At 42.2% G+C, this 18,491-nt stretch overlaps 1 protein-coding gene across 3 annotated transcripts in view; it reads right to left on the reverse strand.

The window, feature by feature from the left end:
- The window catches only part of schip1 (schwannomin interacting protein 1), an 829,255-nt gene that overhangs the window by 168,838 nt on the left and 641,926 nt on the right, over positions 1-18,491 (reverse strand). The window contains exon 1 of one of the 3 annotated variants that reach the window (XM_072572732.1): positions 1,100-1,902. The exons of 1 other annotated variant lie outside the window; for it this stretch is intronic. In XM_072572732.1, the coding sequence (XP_072428833.1) occupies positions 1,100-1,105 (6 nt within the window). In that variant the 5' untranslated portion in view covers positions 1,106-1,902. Of the gene's footprint in view, positions 1-215; positions 323-1,099; positions 1,903-18,491 lie in introns of those variants that run through there. One more of the 3 variants, XM_072572733.1, reaches the window with a different exon arrangement.

The following is an 18,491-nucleotide window of genomic DNA, read 5'->3' on the forward strand; positions in this document are numbered from 1 at the left end:
AAGGAAAAGGAAATGGTTAAAACATCTGAAAGACAGTACTCGGGGGTTAGCTGAGAGATCAGCTCCTCAGTCCCTGACTCCGGCTACTTGGCTGCTCAGGAAAATCACAGAACTGCGGCTCCAGCTCCTGGAAGCTGTCAAACAAAGGGGAACTTCGCAGGAAAAGGAACGGAATGAGAAAAAAAAAACTGACTATGAAGCAGTGCTGTACTTACAACGGGAATGATTCAGGCTCGGCATGGAGGCAGCTAGCGGGATTAAAAAGAAAGAGGGAGCGGACTCCTTGCTTTCATCTCACCGCCACCATCCTCTTAAAAGGGAAATGTGCTGGGACGCTCCCTGCTGAATCTATTCACACGCCTTTTTAATTTGTTTGAAACATGGCATTTAGCAGAGAGCGACAGTTTTATCGTGAAAGTTTAACTAAGTACAAACTGTGAGGTCTTGTTTCCCACCTAAATCCATTGCAATCAAAGCTCAAAAAAGGTAAGGGTTAATGAGTGAAATGAACTCGTCCTGCTGGTACAAGGGCGACAAGTGGTTTTTTTTGCCGTACATTTTAATGTTTCCCCTTTAAAGTAAGATTTTGACGTCAGCCAACAAGTATGTGGATTCGAGAATCAGTTCAGACAGGATGGGGTTGGGTGCACCGGGCACAAAGCGGTTCCCTGTCCAGCAGCTGGAGCTGGAATGACGGCAGAGCTCAAATCCCCCTCGCCCTGCGTTCAAGGCGAGCGGGAGACTGAACACACAATCTGTGCTCACACTTTCAGCTTGGAGCTGGGCAGCATTCTCGCCAAAGTTCCAACGGTGCCTTTAAGCCTCAGCGACAGTTGCAAATTGTGATTCCAATCTTTACGCGTTCCACCATACCCCCCAAAGCAAAGTGCGTTTCTCAATTTAAAACAAAAATCAAAAATTGCTGGAACATGATTGTACAAGCTGACCCGTCAATTTCTCCAACGTTAAACTATGCCGGGGGAAAAAAGCACAGAACTTGCGGAGATTCTCACCACTGCAACCAAACACAACTGAACAGGACCAAACATAACGTAACGCCACTATTACAACCTGCATCCTCTTAAATGACAGTACTTACAGTCATTTTCTGGTGCAAAATTTCCCATCAAGTCATTGTCCAGTGCAGATCATGATTTTCTTTGCAGGGCCCCCATAAAAAATCTCCTATTGCTCTCCCATGCCTCTGTAACCCATCCTTCCAGGACTATAGTTTAAAAGGAGATTTTGCCCGGAACGCTCTACTTAAATATGCTGGCAGCTTGAGGTAGCCACGACCGAGATAGCTCCGGTGGTAAATGTCAGAGAGATCGCCTCTGAATTGGCGACGTGCTGAGATAGCACGGAATCAGTCGCAACCTTCCAAAATGAATTCTGAAGCTTTCCCACTCTTTCTGTGCCCGGCCTTTTTTACACGCATCGACCTTCTATGAAAACGTCTGTCTCATCTGAATAATTCATGGGAGTTGTTTTGAGTGCTTTTCGTTTCCGCGCGTGTTTTAAATCATTCATCACAGGCTCATGTTGGTCCTTCGATTTAATTTTTATGAGCATTATCCGTCATGCGAAGAATCATCCACAGCGAACCTGCCACAGACAGTATGGTCAGGGTCAAACCAGCGGAACACCGAGCGCACCTGGACTGCTGAGGGGCAAGTTGGAGAAATAGCGAAGATATCCCGAGAGGCTCTCAGAGCCTGTTACCCGCAGTGACTGGCAATGCTGCGCCCCTTGGAGAGAAACTGAATGAATTCCAGTTTTTAAAGTGCCATTTCATTCCGGTCCAAAGTCCGACAGTGTGACAAGAACAAAATCGGAGGATTTCTTGTTTTATTTCCGCCCTTTTTGAGTTTGTGTTGATTGAACTCGGTAGCGCTGCAGTGTCCCCTGGCACGGCTGTTGTCGGGAGCGCGCTGCACTATCAGCCTTGCTGGCTGCAGCAGGGAGCGCTCTGTAATGTCCCCTGGCACAGCTGCTGTCGGGAGCGCGCTGCACTATCAGCCTTGCTGGCTGCAGCAGGGAGCGCTCTGTAATGTCCCCTGGCACAGCTGCTGTCGGGAGCGCGCTGCACTATCACCCTTGCTGGCTGCAGTAAGGGGCACCCTGCAGAGTCCGCTGGCACGGCTGCTGTCGGGAGCGCGTGGAAGCATCCCTTTTGATGGCTCCTGTCGGGAGCGCGCGGGTGCCCCTTTCCTGGCTGCAGTCGAGAGCGCGCTGCAGTGTCCCACTTGCTGGCTGCAGACGGGAGCGCGCTAGGGTAATTTGGCCTGGCTATAGTCGGGAACGCGCTGGAGGTCTCTGGCCCTATTCCTGTCGGCAGCGCGCGGCAACGTCCCAAACACAGCTGTCGGGGATGCGCTGCTGTATCCCACTTGCTAGATGCAGTCTGGAGCGCGCTTTAGTGGCTCCTGGCACGGCTCCTGTCAAGGAGCGCGCTGCAGTTTCCCCCGTTAGCTGCAATCGGGAGCGCGCTGCAGTGTCCCCCGCTAGCTGCAATCGGGAGCGCGCTGCAGTGTCCTTTGGCCTGGTTCCTGACGAGACCGTGCGGCAATGTCCCCTGCTCCGATAGCAATCGGGAGCGCGCGTCGGTGGACACTGCTCCGTCTGCAGTGGGGACCGCGCGACAGCGGACCCTGCTCCAGTTGCAGTCGGGAGCGCGCAGCAGTGGACTCTGCTCCGGCAGCGGTCGTGGGCGCACGGCAACGTCCCCATGCCCGGCAATCGGGAGCGCGCGGCAAGGTCTTCTGGCTCGGCAGCCGTCGGGAGCGCGCGGCAGTGGATCTTGCACCGACAGCAGTCGGGAGCGCGCGGCAGTAGGCCCTGGCCCGGCAGCAGTGGGGAGCGCGCGGCAGTAGCCGGGAGCGCGCTGCAGTAGCCCCTGGCCTGGCAGCAGTCGGGAGCGCGCGGCAGTAGCCCCTGGCCCGGCAGCAGTGGGGAGCGCGCGGCAGTAGCCGGGAGCGCGCTGCAGTAGCCCCTGGCCTGGCAGCAGTCGGGAGCGCGCGGCAGTAGCCCCTGGCCCGGCAGCAGTCGGGAGCGCGCTGCAGTAGCCCCTGGCCCAGCAGCAGTCGGGAGCGCGCGGTAGTGGCCCTCAATGAACTGACTGGAAACAAAAGGCGAGCCCCAGCCAGCCCCGCCCCCGTCAGCAAGAATTACACCGTTTCCATGACAACGATATCCCAAGACTGCGACTCTATTTTGCATCATCTTCAATTTCTGCCGCCCCCCTCGGGTCCTTTTTAGTTTGTTCTTTCGTGAAGGTGACGCGGTTTAATTCAAAACCAGTTGAGAATTAGCATGGCCAAGGAGGCTGGTGTGCCCTGAAAATCCACCTGTCTGGCTTGGAACGTGATACTCCTAAAAAAAATCCTCTTCAATATTTTCCGAACAGGCCAATAAAAATCGTTGAGTGATAATCAGGTCAGATCATACCCGTTAATCTCTTCTTATCGTTCCGAACCATTAACGATCACAATGAATCCCGTCCCCCAAACCTGTCACCCGCTGGTCTGGAAATTACACAAGTATTTCAGAAGTTAGAACAGGGACCTAGATGGTTAGTATTTCATACAATTTTAGACAATATATTGATACAATTGTAAAAGTTGTGGATACAATAGTTATCTCAGTCTGAGTGGGAGAATTTAGTACCGTTTTAAATAAATCTGTATCAATGTTGCTAATAAGTAACTGGTTTCATCCAGACTGGAGGACTTCATCCGCATGATGGAATTAGTCAGATGCTGCCTGCAAGGTTGTTTTGAAAAATAACAAACTGGATACTTTTTATTATAGCTTAAACTAAAATAATTCCTAAAAACCTGTTTACATGAAAACAATACACTGGAGCTGATAAACCAGGTGTGTATTTCTGACAGATAGCCTTACCCCTGGTTGCACACATCAGCAAATAATATACCCGCAATATCCTAAGATCCGCATCAGGCAGGACACTTTCTTTACGTTATGCCCATCAATTTGGGGCCAAGCTGACAGAAGTTACAATTGAAAGGTGAAAAAAGGAGATAGGACTAACAAACACATAATAAATAACTGAAAAATAGTATTGGGACAATTGAAAAATAGTAATGGTCTAATTCCTCAGAGGAAAACAAAAACATTGGGCTGGATATTCTGAGAGTGGCAGTCTCAATGGATTGCCATCGTGGCCGTTTATTTTAAAGTAAGAAGGAAATTCCACATTTCTGAGTTGGGCTTCCAACCAGGGCTTGGTCAGCAATGCAAAGCCATACATCCATTCTGATACGTATTGCTGAGGGAGAATGAACCACAACCCCTTTCACAACGGCCAGCTGTCCTATTCTGAAATGTAAAAATTCTGCTGCTGTCACACCGCAAGTACATAAGTTCAGGTGGCACAGTGGCTCAGTGGTTAGCACTGCTGCCTCACAGCACCAGGTTCCCAGGTTTGATTCCAGCCTCGGGTGACTAACAGTGTGGAGTTTGCACATTCTCCCCATGTCTGCGTGGGTTTCTTCCAGGTGCTCCGGTTTCCTCCCACAGTCCAAAGATGTGCAGTTCAGGTGAATTGGCCATGCTAACTTACCTGTAGTGTTAGGTGCATTAGTCAGAGGGAAATGGGTCTGGGTAGGTTACTCTTCAGAAGGTCAGTGTGGAGTTGTTGGGCCAAAGGGTCTGTTTCCACACTTTAGGGAATCTAACCTAAAAAAAAGTTACATGTGATGTTAGGATGATGCAAGGATAAGATGCTAGATAGGTAGGGATAGGGAATCAGCTGGGCCTGGTGGCAGAATGCCAGTAAGGTGAAATGTTGGCTTGGTAGGGATAGACTGCAAGGGTAGAATATCAGATGGGTAAAAGCTAAGGTGCTGGGTGGAAAGACTATTAGGGTGCTAAATGAATAAGTTGCCCACGTGAAGGGTGCCAGCTGGAATAGGATAGAGTGCCAGGAGTGGGATATCAGATGCATAGGGTTATGTTAGCATTTAAGCAGGTTACCACCTGGGTAAGATACCAGCTAGATAGGAGGTAAGGTGTAAGGTGGGAAGGATGCCAGAGGGGAAGGATGCCAGATGGGAAGGAAATAGGATACAAGGTAGTGGGGGAGGGGTGGTGGCAGGTGATGCTTAGGGTAGGTCAGAGTGGGTTGGAGATATCACATCTGAGAGGGGGTGAGGAGGATAGGGTGGAGAATAGGAGGGTTAGAAGTTGGGTCTATTCTGAGGTGAGGGAGGTTGTGTTGGGTCCAGCAATTGGGGAAGTGGAAATGGGTTTGATCCATTCTGATAGAAGGTAGGCTAGGCCTGGTGGATGGGCAGGGGGTGAATTGGAACAGGTCAGATCCTATAGCAGAGATTTTAGTTTGGATCTGGTGGCAGTGGGTGAGGTGGGTAGTTGGGTCTGGTCTGGTTCAGTGGTATGTACTGGGGTTCACATTGGGGATGGGGCTGGGTTGGGTTTAGTTCAAGGGGAAGACTGGTCAGGTGCAGATCAATGGCTCAGGAAAGCATGTCAGGCAATGAGGAGAAATGTGTCAAGTTCCAGGTGAAGTATGTGGCCAGGAGAGCTTAATGTCCAGGGTATTGAGAGGGTAGTAGTTCGGTGAGGTGTAGTTGGGGCTGTGAGTGAGGTAAGTATGCAGTCAGTTGAATCGTTCCTCACGAGTTAAGATCATGGACCAGATTTTCTGACAAGGGGCAGCCTCTCTCAGATTTCTACCCTGGTCCTTTTTCTCTGAAAGACAGGACTCTGCAGTTCTGCAAGGAAATTCTGATCAGGGAACCTTTAGAATTATTATAATTATTCTGACCGTTCTTTTGTAGTACACAGGTTTAAGAAGAAAGAAACTACACTGTTTTTTACAGAAGTCAGCTGCCATATTCTCAGATTTAAAAGGTCCACATAGACACTTTGACATCTGCTCTAGTACACAAAATAAGTCTGATGTAAGAGTGCCAGGTAAATAGAGTGGCAGCTGGATAAATACCAGGTAAGTAGATTGCCAACTGGGTAGATATCAGGTGCCAAGGGCAGGATGCCAAATGAGGTCTTAAAGTGCCAGTTTGGGGGGGGGGGGGTCATTTGGGGTAGGAGGTAAGGTTCCACAGGTAGAATGCCAAATGTGTATGCAAGAGTGTGCCATGTAAATAGAGGTCAGTGTACAAGCTACGTAGGATGCCAGGAGGGAAGGGAGTAGGGTGGCAGGTGATTAGGGTGGACCTTGTCAATGCCAAGGCTCAGGTACAAAGAGTGAAGGGATGAGATATTGTGGGGGGGGGGGGGGAGGGGCGCGGTTGGATTAGTTCCGACACCAGGTGGGGACCATTCAGTTCTGGAAGGGGTACGGGAAAATGTCAGGATGGGTCATGACTTCAGGGAGGTGTAGAGTAAGGTCAGTTCAAGTGAGGAGAAGGGATGTGATTGGGTTGGGTCCAGAAAGGGAAAGGTGCAGGTCAGGTCTGGACTGGCGCAGAGAGGGGTTGGGAAGTTTGGGTCCAATGGGGCATGTGGACTGTTTTGGGTTGGGTCTGGTGGGGATCTGTGAGTGGTCTTGGATCCCATCCAGTCTAGTTTAGCAGGTCAGGGTATGAGGATGTAAGTGGTCTGGTAAAGATTTACTTGGACATGTGTTAGCTAATTATCAGATTAGTGTATTGGTTACTTAGGGGTGTTAAAATATGTTGAATTGAATTAAATTGAATTTATTGTCACATGTACCGAGACACAGTGAAAAGATTTGTCTTGCAAGCAATGCAGGCAGATCACAGAATTAAGTAGCATAGCTAAGTAAATAATAGGTAAACAGCGGCAAAAACAAAAACACAGGTACAGGCAAATGTTATGAGTTTGTGAGTCCATTCAGTATTCTAACAACTGTAGGGTAGAAACTGTTTCAAAACTGGCCGGTGCATATATTCAGGCTTCTGTACCTTCTCCCCGATGATAAAGGTTATAGAAAAACATTGCCAGGGTGGGATGGATCTTTGAGAATGCTGGCGGCATTTCATCGACAGCAAGCCTTTTAGATGGATTCTGTTGATGGGAGGTTGGCATTTGTGATTGTCTGAGCCAAGTTCACCACTCTCTGTAACCATCTCCGATCTTGAATGGTACAGTTGCCATACCAGGTAGTGATACATCCAGACAGAATGATCTCAATGGCGCACATATAAAAGTTGGCAAGGGTATTTGCCAACATGCCAAATTTCCTCACCTGCCTGAGGAAGAAGAGATGTTGTTGGGCCTTTGTAGCCAGTGCATCCACATGAACAGTCCAAGAAAGCTTGTTACGGATGACCACTCCCAGGAGCTTGACACTCTCCACTTGTTCCACCTCTGTGCTGTTAATGGGTAGGGGGACATGAGTAACATTATGCCGAAAGTCAATAATGAGTTCCGTGGTTTTGCCAGCATTGAGAGCTAGGTTGTTCTCAGTGCACCATTTTTCCAGGTCTTCCATCTCCCATCTGTAATCTGTTTCACCACCATCTGAGATTCGACCGACTATGGTGGTGGCATCAGCGACCTTGTAAATGACATTAGTCTGGTGTTTGACTACACAGTCATGGGTATACAGTGAGTACTGTAGGGGGCTGAGTACGCACTTCTTGGGGGCTCCAGTGTTGAGTGTTAGTGAGGATGAAATATTGTCCCTAATCTTCACTGACTGTGGTTTGTGGGTCAGGAAACGGAAGATCCAGTTGCAGAGGGTAGGGCTTAGTCTGAGATCACTAAGTTTAGTAATCAGTCTCCAGGGGATAATTGTGTTGAAGGCTGAACTGTAGTCAATGGTTAGGATTCTTATGCAGCTGTTCTTGATGTCAAGATGTTCTAGGGAAGAGTAAAGAGCAAGTGATATGGTTTCTGACGTGGATCTGTTGGTCTGATAGGCAAATTGGAGTGGGTCAAGAGTAGTGGGGAGGCTGGAATTGATTAATGCCATGACCAGCCTTTCAAAGCATTTCATGACCACCGAAGTTAGGGCCACATGCTGCATGAGCCTTCTTAGGCAAAGGGATGATGTTGGCCCTCTTGAAACAGGCAGGGTAGGTGGCCTTCTGCAGGGAGGGGTGGAAGATGTCTGAGAAGACCTTTGCCAGTTGATCTGTGCATGCTCTGAGTGCACGGCCTGGTATTCCAATTAGTCCCATAGCATTCCTTGGATTCACACGAAGGAAACTGATCTGACCTCTGATGCAGTGACTGTTGGGATAGGTTCGTCAGGACTTATTGGAATAGGTGTTACCTCTCCACCGAAATCCTGCTCAAAACGAGCATAGAAGGTGTTGAGATGATCTGGGATTAATTACTATGTATTTAATATTCTACATTTTCCTGAGGAATTATTTCACTTGATGCCATTGGAACCATTCAAAGTCTCCAATTTAAATGGAGATTTTTGGAGGATTCCAAGTGTATAGAAATTGCCTAGCAGGAATTAACCTTCCCAGATATTTCTTTGGAGTGTGCTACTTTGGGGATTCTGCAGAATCTCTGTTCAAAACTGCTGGAATAGTTATCCTGCATGCACAAAATCAGGGCCATTGACATTGCCACTTTACTGACTGGAAATCATGTGGAAATTGTAAATAAATGAGACAATGGTTAACATTATATCAGCAGCTGTTGTTAATGCAAAACAGCACGTTAATGTAAAATAGCAAGTAAAACAAAATTACTAGTTTTCCTCCATATTAGTGATCTTTGAGAAGATTTGTAGCTCAAGTTGATGATAAGTATGTAGGCTAGCTTGCTGAGCTTGAAGGTTTGTTTTCAGATGTTTCGTCACCATGACTAGGTAACATCATCAGTGAGAGTCTCCGATGAAGTGCTGGTGTATGTCCCACCTCTCTATTTATAGGTCTTGGTTTCTTAAGGTAGAAACTAGTGACAGTGGGTCATGTCTTTTGGTGGCCAGTTGGTGTTCATGTATCCTGGTGGCAACTTTCCTGCTAGTTTGTCCAACAGACACGACCTACTCTCACTCGTTTCCATACATACAGACAAAGAAGGACACCACTTTGACTGGGATAACACACATCCTCGGACAGGTGAAACAAAGACATGCACGAGAATTCTTAGAGGCATGGCATTCTAACGAGAACTCCATCGATAAACACATTGATTTAGATCCTATCTATCTTCCCTTGAAAAAAAACAGAAATGACATCACCCACCTTTAGAAATGTAGAAATAGAGAGGCGGGACTTACCACCAGCGTTTCACTCTCACTCTCACTGATGATGTTACCTAGTATGGTGACAAAACATCTGAAAACAAATTTTCAAGCTCAGCGAGCTAACTTACATACTTTTCCTATATATATGTGTATATATATATCTGAAGGAGATATCAATGACCTTTTTCATTAGATATTCAGGACAACTTCAAGAAGAAATTTGCTATCTAGCATAATTACTGGCAAGTTTCAGAGACATCACAATTCTTGGTGAAATGTAACCAAGGAAAGAAATAATCTTACAACAGACAAAATAATGGGAGAAATCTCTAACTATTTAAGGACCCAAACAAGACCTTAAATTGGTGAATCAATGACATTACTAAAGGAGAGAAGAATACATGGAATAGGTGATGAACATTGGAGGAAGGCTGCTGAGGGAGCAGATGTGCCCTTCCATCAAGCAACAGAGAATAGAAGGGCTACAGAGACAATCAAAAAGTACAAGCATAACTAGTTTTGCAGTGAGGAAATGTAAACCATTCAGCAGTTGTTATGAAACAATTTAAATGAAAGATCTGAAATGCCATCCATCAAAACAGAAAGAAATGGAGAAGAGCAACAATAATATAAATGGTATCGAATACTGTTTAGGTGAGAAATTTCCTTGCTTTTGCTATATGTAGACGAGTTATTTGAGAATAGATGTAATAGGTTCAAATTCAAACTCAAGAGGGAGGTCATAAGATTTAAATTTGAACACAACTACAAATGAACCTGATATCACAAGGAGATTTCAAGAAATTATGAAATACAGTATGCCCCAATTTTAAAGGAGGCTGAGACAAAAGCAACAGCAAACATGTTATTGAGAAGAATTAAAGAGGCAAGGGAGAAGAGAATACTTAAACAGAAATGGATTTATGTCGAGGATTATGTTGCTTGACAGGAGGATAGCAGATCTGCAATGACAAACAAGTTATCGCAGTAATCCAACCACAGCATGAATTACTATTGGCTTTACAGAAGAATTGTGAAATACAGTTTGTTAGCATGGATGATTTAAAAGCAAAGTTAAAAACATTAGCGCATTAATAAAAGGGGTAAACTCATTAGTAACTGTTGACAAATTGAACCAGTAAGTTGTGAAATTACTTGTGCCATAAAGACCTTTAAACAAAGTTTCAGGTTTCTGCATTGTGAGAGTATTGTCATAGATTACAAATTCAAAACATTATATCATGTTAAAATATGTTGTTAGGTTTCTGGCCACTGAAGTTAAGTAAATTTGAAGACACACGTATTGAATATTTCTTAAAGAATGTACAAATGCTTATTTATATCTCCCTTTCAGAAGTCTAATGTACTATCATTTATAAGTGTAGATAAGCATTTTGAGGGTCTTGTCTTGTTGATGAATGACCGAATAATTTGGGGTTTGTCCAAAAAGAAAAACAATGCCAAATGTTGGAAAATAATTGAAGTTACGAGAAATGTCAACCCTGAATAAATGCAATTGTGTATTTTGAGTCACTGAACTGATGTATTTTGGTGACATCAATACTGGTAAGCATGCATTAAGGTTGACAGTTTAACAGTTTTAGCTTTGAGCACATGTCATGCCCACAGGAAAGAAAAGATATGTGAGTACTCAAAAAAAAAAAGGTCAACAATGTGTGTAAATTCTTTTTTTTAAGAAAAGAGTATTTCGGAGAAGTATCATTTCTCAGCTAATTGCGAGAAAAAAATGTAACCATTAAAGCTGTATCTAAAATCATGATAAAACATAAGGGGCCTCTAATTCTGCATTCTGTCAGTTTAGACTAATGTTGAAAGATCAATAAACTTCACAGCTGATGCATTACAGACAAGCTTAGAGATGCAGTGCTGCAAAAGGGTAATAAATGTTGTAATCCTTGCTTCTGGGATAATATTTATTGACTGGTATTGAGACAAGATTTCTTGCAAATTGCGAAGCAGTCACATAATATTACCATTTCCTCTAAAGATTTTTTTTTAAATCTGCAAAGTTTTGCTTTGCAGCTTACAGCAATAGCATTAAATTTGAAACTGATCACAAACATTATTTAATAAATCTTTAAACTACAGAGAATGATGATTCAGATTAAAGAGGTATAGCCCAACTATGTCAAATACAGATATCAAGTATATGGATAATGCTGATGCATATTTAAGAGCAGTGGGACAGAACATAAAACAAACATGAATAGTTATCTCAAGTGTGGAATGACATGTTAATCCTAAAAGAAATAAGGTTAATCTGAATTGAGATAAGAAAAATTATACTATGTTGTTAGATGCTGTTTAGGACTGTTGGTTCACAAAATAAAATTGATGGTAAGCTCAAAGTAAACTTTTGCATTTACTTCGTATCAAAATAGGAAGGTTCATTCAAAAATGGGAGCTCTTAACAACTATCTTGTTGATTACAGTATGGTAACTAACAGTTGCATGAGATCCATACTTCAAGAGCTTGTGATAAAAGCAAAGGTCTGCAGATGTTGGAAATCTAAAATAAAAGCAGAAAGTGCTGGAGAAACTCAGCAGGTCTGGCAGAGTTAATGTTTTGATTTCAGTTTGGCTCTTCCTTGGAACTGAAGACAGAGTCATACTGGACTTGAAACATTAACTCTGTTTCTCTCTCCACAGATGTTTCCAGCTCTGCTGAGTTTCTCCAGCACTTTCTCTTTTTATTTCAGATTTCCAACATCTGCAGAATTTTGCTTTTATCAGAAGCGCTGAAGTGTGGATCCAGTGTAACTGGCAGTCAGTTACAGTAACTTTAACTGTAACTTCCTGGTACTTGCTAAGGGCTCCCATTTTAAATAGGAAGGAACTTGTGACCCTACACTTCTTAAAGCACAATATAAAAGCTGCAAAGGAGTGAAAATGAAAAGGAAACAACAGAGAAAGTTTCAAGAGCTTTGCAAGTATAGCAAGGAATTAATATTTGGTGAAAAAGAGTAGATAGGTAAGATGGTGGTATTAAAAAGCTTAAGTGAAGAAACAGTGGAAAGAGTATCATAAGAGTTTCACATATTAAGAGAAATACAAAGAAAACTCATTCAATTTCTCATAATAAATCAGAACAGTGTCTACATATCAGGATCCAGATCATTCAGTTTAAAAAAGAAATCAAGTCAACAGTGAGAATCTATTAAAGTATATCTGGGAGTGTAGTGACTGTGCCAAAAAAAAAGAGTATTGCCTTGTCCATGGGAAGAGGAAAGATCAACTTCATACTTACTGACTGCCACTCAATTTCCCCAGAGCACTGCACAATACACACTATAAGTAGAACAGTGATAAATTATGTGAAGGATATTTTCTCCAGACATTAAATGTCAAATGAAGTCTTCAGAGACAATGACATTTTGTAAGTACTGAGGTCAGATCATTTGCCAAAGAATGTGATTTCATCAATACAACATCAAATCCAATTTCCCATAGGGGAATTTAGTAAGGTCTGCAGAGAATGTGGAAAAATCTCTTTTAGTTCATCATTGTCTCCCATTATGGAATGAGATTTCCATCAGTACACTGCTTCATAAGAATTCAAAGCTCATTCAGCCATTAAAGAAGAATTATCGAAGACTGATAACTTACTAAGACATAAAAAGAACAAAACATTAGCAAAAAATTATTTTGATGAGAGAATCCCTAAGTGATCATTTTCAATTTTGATGAGGGATCAATCACTCATTTTAGATCCCAGCCAATTTACCTTAAAGTTATTAGTGACAAAAGGTATATCTTGTAACATTAGTCTGCTATCATCAAATTTCCAGATTTAGGATTTGAACATTACCTCAAAACATGGATACTGGAAATCCAAAATAAAATCAGAAATGATAGAAACACTCAGTGAGGTAGGCAGGTTCTGATGAAAGACTATCAACTTGAAAAAGTACTGGACCCAACTTTGACATTGTGCAAGTGACTGGAACATGAGTGATTAAAAACTATTCTATTAATTCTTTGCTTCTTCGTGATGCTACCTGACCCAACATCTCAATTTTCCTATACTGAAAATTGGAAACAAAATATCTTAGAGATTACGCAACAATTTATGTATGAGACAGAAAATATATTAAGCAAGTGTATGTAAAATTATAGTTAGCACACAGAATTCATTACTTTAATGTAAGTTACTAGAATATAGAAAATGAATGATAAGTAGACTTTCAATTTAATTCATCAGTCAAAATAGTAAGAAGATCAAATAATTATATACAAGCACAATTTTTTTAAGGACGATACTACAATATATCAATTTCAGTTTCAGAACTTAGAAATGTTCCACTATTACCAGAAGTATCACATCATTGTTACAAATAGATCATGGTCAGATCCACACCCCATATGTTAATTTGTAAGATGAAGTTTCCATCTCAATGCTGCTGTCTGTTTTCAGCTATGTATTTATTCAATGTATTCAATGCAGAAAGAGAAGAAACAGTAGAAATGACATACAATTTAAGAATGTACCAAAAAGTTTGGAATATATGAGGAAGGAATGATATTTATTTTTCTGAACTGACTTTTGAATCAGTGTAAATTGTCCACCTCCAGTTATGTGGTGAAGAATGGATAAAAGAATGCCATCACAATTTCTCTTCCCTTGATTGGGATTAAGGGCCTACTTATTTTACAGTGGTAGAGGAACAACACTAGTGAGTCTTAACAGGAAGAGGCTCATGTTTTAGTTTACTGTATGATAACAAACAAAAACAAGTTACATAACTAAGATAAACACTGTCACAAAGACTATGATGAGACATAGAGATATAGGTGTACATTCCATGAAGTCAAAAGATGTTCTGCCCTGTCCCCACCCAGGCTTTTATGCGAACCTCACATTGGTTGTAACTTAATGCAATATCCAACATTAACTCTTTTAGAATTATTACTTCATACAATCACTTATAAATTAAGGAGATATACTACAATGGGAAAACTACAATGTATGAACCTGTTATATAAATCAGCATTCTAAAATCAAAATCTATTTGGGATAATTGCTTTGAGAGAAATCTGTCTGAGGGGTGATTTCCCACCTCGGTCTGTCTCCATCCAGGTAGTTCTTGAGTAAAGTGTATTTTCACAGCGTGATTTGACTATAATTTTGTTGAAGAATTAGGGAATGGTATTTTCAAGAACACTTACCTTTCTTTGCGATAGTGCGATTCCAACAATGATCTTTTTGCATGCTTCGTTCTGCGCTTGCGCCGACGTCAGCTGCTGTCAGAGCATGTGAGAGGTACAGCACTATACATTGAGCAGCTTCCTCTCAAACATTAAACAAATGAATGTTCATTGCACTATCACTGAGACAAGAATATTTTTGTACAATTCCTGTATAAGCCCTCTATAATTCCTGCAGTACTGCATTACTCTTATACATACCATTTGCCTGTCCAATTTGTTCTTGTACCCGTATCACACAATCCAAACCAACCCCCAAGAGACAGTCAGAAGACAATCAACCACAGTCATTTACCTCTGCAACTACACTTGAACCTGAAGGTACTGATGATGATGACCTACTGTCCCTGCATTAACAACATTTTTTTCAATGTAATGAATTAAATTTACTTTTGTTTTGTTAATAAATATGATTTAAACCTTCGTTCAGGCTGTGCTAAACTTTGTGTATGGCTTTTGGGTGACTTTTGAGTGATTGTGGGTGATATTTTCCACTAGTGTGCCCCAACCCCACTTTTCCCATAGGCTCCATTATTTCTATTAAGCAATTTTCAATTGAACAAGGATTCGCTGGAATGTAATGATGGCATTATATGAGAACTACCTGTACTCATTTGGCATTTTTTCTCCCTTGAATGTCTCAATTATTTCCACTTTTATCATCTTTCACTGAAAATCCTCACTCATTACAGTCCATCAAAGTATCATAAAAATGTTCTCACCAAAGTACCTTCACAGGTTTTCTCTCTCAGCCTCTGAAGTGAGCAACTTCTTATCTTCAAAAATTTCAACTTGCATTTCAAATGATCATACCATTTCTCTTATGACTTCAGTGTCTTTTATGCTTATTTCATCCGTTCCCCCCAAGTAAACTTCCTAACTCATATTTGTGGCCTCCCCATGGTTTTGTCATCTAATATACTTGTCACTCAAATACTATCAAACAGAGTTTGTGCTATTTCTGACCACTTTCTTGTATCACTCACCATCCTTAACTATTCTAAAACCCACCCTTAGAAACAAAACTAACTCCTAATTTACTTACAACTGTCCTCTCAAAATTCCAACAGTCTCGCCTGTCATATGCCTCAAACATTTCTGCAGCTACTGGTTTGCTCAACTGCACCTTCACTTCCATCATCACCCTTAAAACTATTATAGTCAGTTCTGCGATAACATTTCTTTTGTTAATACAAATTGGCTATAACAGGATTGGGTGAATAGGGAATGCAGTTTCTAAACTACAAACTTTTATAGAGTGTGTTGGCTCTAACACGATTACATCGCCAACACTTTAAGTGTAGTTATATGGTGGGATTTTTGTACATCGTGGGGTCACACAAGGAATGCAACAATTGCTTGCTGGAATAAAGGACTGTACTCTGTTTCCTCCTGTTTATGTCTCAGTACAGCTTTTAAACTAAAGGGACACAGACATGAATGCATGTGACAGACTCTGGATAAGCCAATCACCAACAGAGCTGCTAGATCACGGAGAGCACTACCTTGCCCTGTTAAAGCTTTTCAATATTCCTGGATCATCCAAGAATACAAAGGTAACCCATGGCTTCTTTCCTCAAGTGAAAGCTATTTTCTATAAACCCTTTTTCCTTTATTCTAGCTTCATGCCTTCTCAAAACTTATTTTGTTCATAAGAGCCACATCCTGCTCCCTCAGCTTTTCAACTTTCTTGCTCGATCCCTATGTTAACTAATAATTTTAATAGGTCTCTCTCTCTCTCTCTCTCTCTCTCAAGACACCACCCCTTTCTCCTATAAAACTACCATTATTCTCCTCTCATTGAAAAATGACCCCAACACCACTATTTTTGCAAAACTATCAGCCTAACTTCAACATCTGTTTCATCTCAAAACTTCTTGAACAAATCATTGCCTCCCAAATATCAATTCTCCTCTTTCCTGGAGCTCTATTTTTAAACTCCCTTAAACTCTACTTCTACCACACTGAAGAAATGAATCAACTCTTATCAAAGGTCAAAATTAAGCCCTATATGATTAAATAAATCTTATTTTACTCAATCTGTCCACAGTGTTTGACGCTGTTGACCACACCCTCTATTCCATGTTTATTATTGCACAGTTGGATGGCTAGGTTCTGTCCCTCTATACACACATGAGTGTGTGAGCAAATTTCATCCAAACGTCATCTACAAGTTCGCTGACAACACCATTGTTGTGTCCTGATACCAAACACTGATGAGTCAGAACACAGGAAGGAGATAGAATATGGTGTCATGGTGCAAAGATAACAATCTCTCCCTCAATGTCAGCAAAACTAAAGAGCTGACCATCAACTTCAGGAAGAAAGAAGGACACATCCCTGTCTACATCAATAGAGCTGGGGTATAGAAGGCTGAGAGCGTCAAATTCTCAGGAGTGATGGTAACCAACAATCTATCCTGGTCATCCCACATAGATGCGGTGGTCAAGAAGCCACAACAATACATCTCCTTCCTCAGGAGGCTAAGGAAATTCAGCATTCCATAAGGACCTTCACCAATTTTTACAGATGTACCACAGAAAGCATTCTATATAAGTGTGTCACAGCTTGGTATGGTATGGCAACTGGTGAGCCCAGGACCGTAAGAAACTACAGAAAGTCGTGAACACAGCCCAGACCATCATGCAAGCTAACCTCCCATCCATGGACTCCATCCATATTTTGCATTGCCATGGAAAGGCAGCCAACATCATCAAAGACCCCCTCCCACCCTGGTTATACCTGCTTCCAACCTCTTCCATCAGGCAGAAGATGCAAAAGCTTAAGCACACGTACCAAAAGGTTCATGAACAACTTCTTCCCCACTGTTATTCGACTGATGAATGGACCTCCCTAATTTCAAATCCAAAGGTGATCTTACTTTGTGCACCTCCTGTGAAGCTGTCACTTTGTATGCTTTGCTCAGTTTAAACACCTGTATGTCCCTGTATGTTATAATCTGCCTGTATTGCTCGCAAGACAAAGCTTTTCACTGTACCTCGGTACACATGACAATAAATTCAATTCAATTCAACAAAACTTTTCACTGCAGTTAGATACATATGACGACAATAAATCAAATCAAATCTAATTTTTCTGGCCATTGCTGTGCACAGGCCATAGAAGTCCACACAGTGCCAGCAGCTGGACAAACCAGGTGTGAATGCATCAGTATGCCCACTGGCATATGCAGACCCTCAGAGCAGCTGTGCAGCCATAGCGTTTAGAGGGAACCTTCCTGACTGGGGTTGCGTTCAATTGATTTCATTCTTATTTATCTAATTGGGGACAGACAATCACAAGCAATGGCCTTCTTTCATGTGTTTCCCAAGGATCTCTCCTTGTCTCCATCTGTTTCTCATTTACGTGTTGCTCCTTGGCAACATCATGTGAAAGCACAGCATCATCCTTCAAGTGTGTGCTAATGAAATAGACCTCATCACCACATTTCTTTACCCTTTCACTGTTTTTAAACGATCAGACTGTTTGTCTGACCTTTATTCTGAATGGGCAGAAATTTCTCAATTAAATAATAAGACTGTAGCCATTGTCTTTGACCCCACTACAAACATTGACCTATCTACCAATTCCAACCTTCTTCTTGGTACTGTCTGAATCTGAACCAGATTGCTCACAGTCTTGATATTACATTCAGTCCTCACTCATTTTCTGATCCCATTCTGAAACACCATCAGTGCCATATATTTTAACCTCCATCTATCAGTTTTTAAAATGTTATATCTAGAATCGGCAATTCCCATATATACCTGGCTAGTCTCCTACATTCCATCCTTTGTAAATGTGATACCAATCAAAGTTCAGCTGCCTGTGCCCTTACTTACACCAAGTCCTGATCACCCAAAACCATGTTCTCTGCTCTGCATCTCCTTTAAGTACCACAACTCTTCAAGGTATCTATTCTCCTTTAGTTCTGGCTTTTTCAGAATCACCAGTTTTAATCATTTCAATACTGTTGCCCTGTTATCAGCTGCCGAGGCCCTAAGCTAGGGAATTCCCTTGCTAAACCTCTCTAACTCACTTTTCTCTTTTAAAATACTCATAAACTGCTTCTTTGACAAAGCTTTTGACC

This window comes from Chiloscyllium punctatum, chromosome 6 (assembly GCF_047496795.1).
Source record: "Chiloscyllium punctatum isolate Juve2018m chromosome 6, sChiPun1.3, whole genome shotgun sequence".
NCBI lineage: Eukaryota > Metazoa > Chordata > Chondrichthyes > Orectolobiformes > Hemiscylliidae > Chiloscyllium > Chiloscyllium punctatum.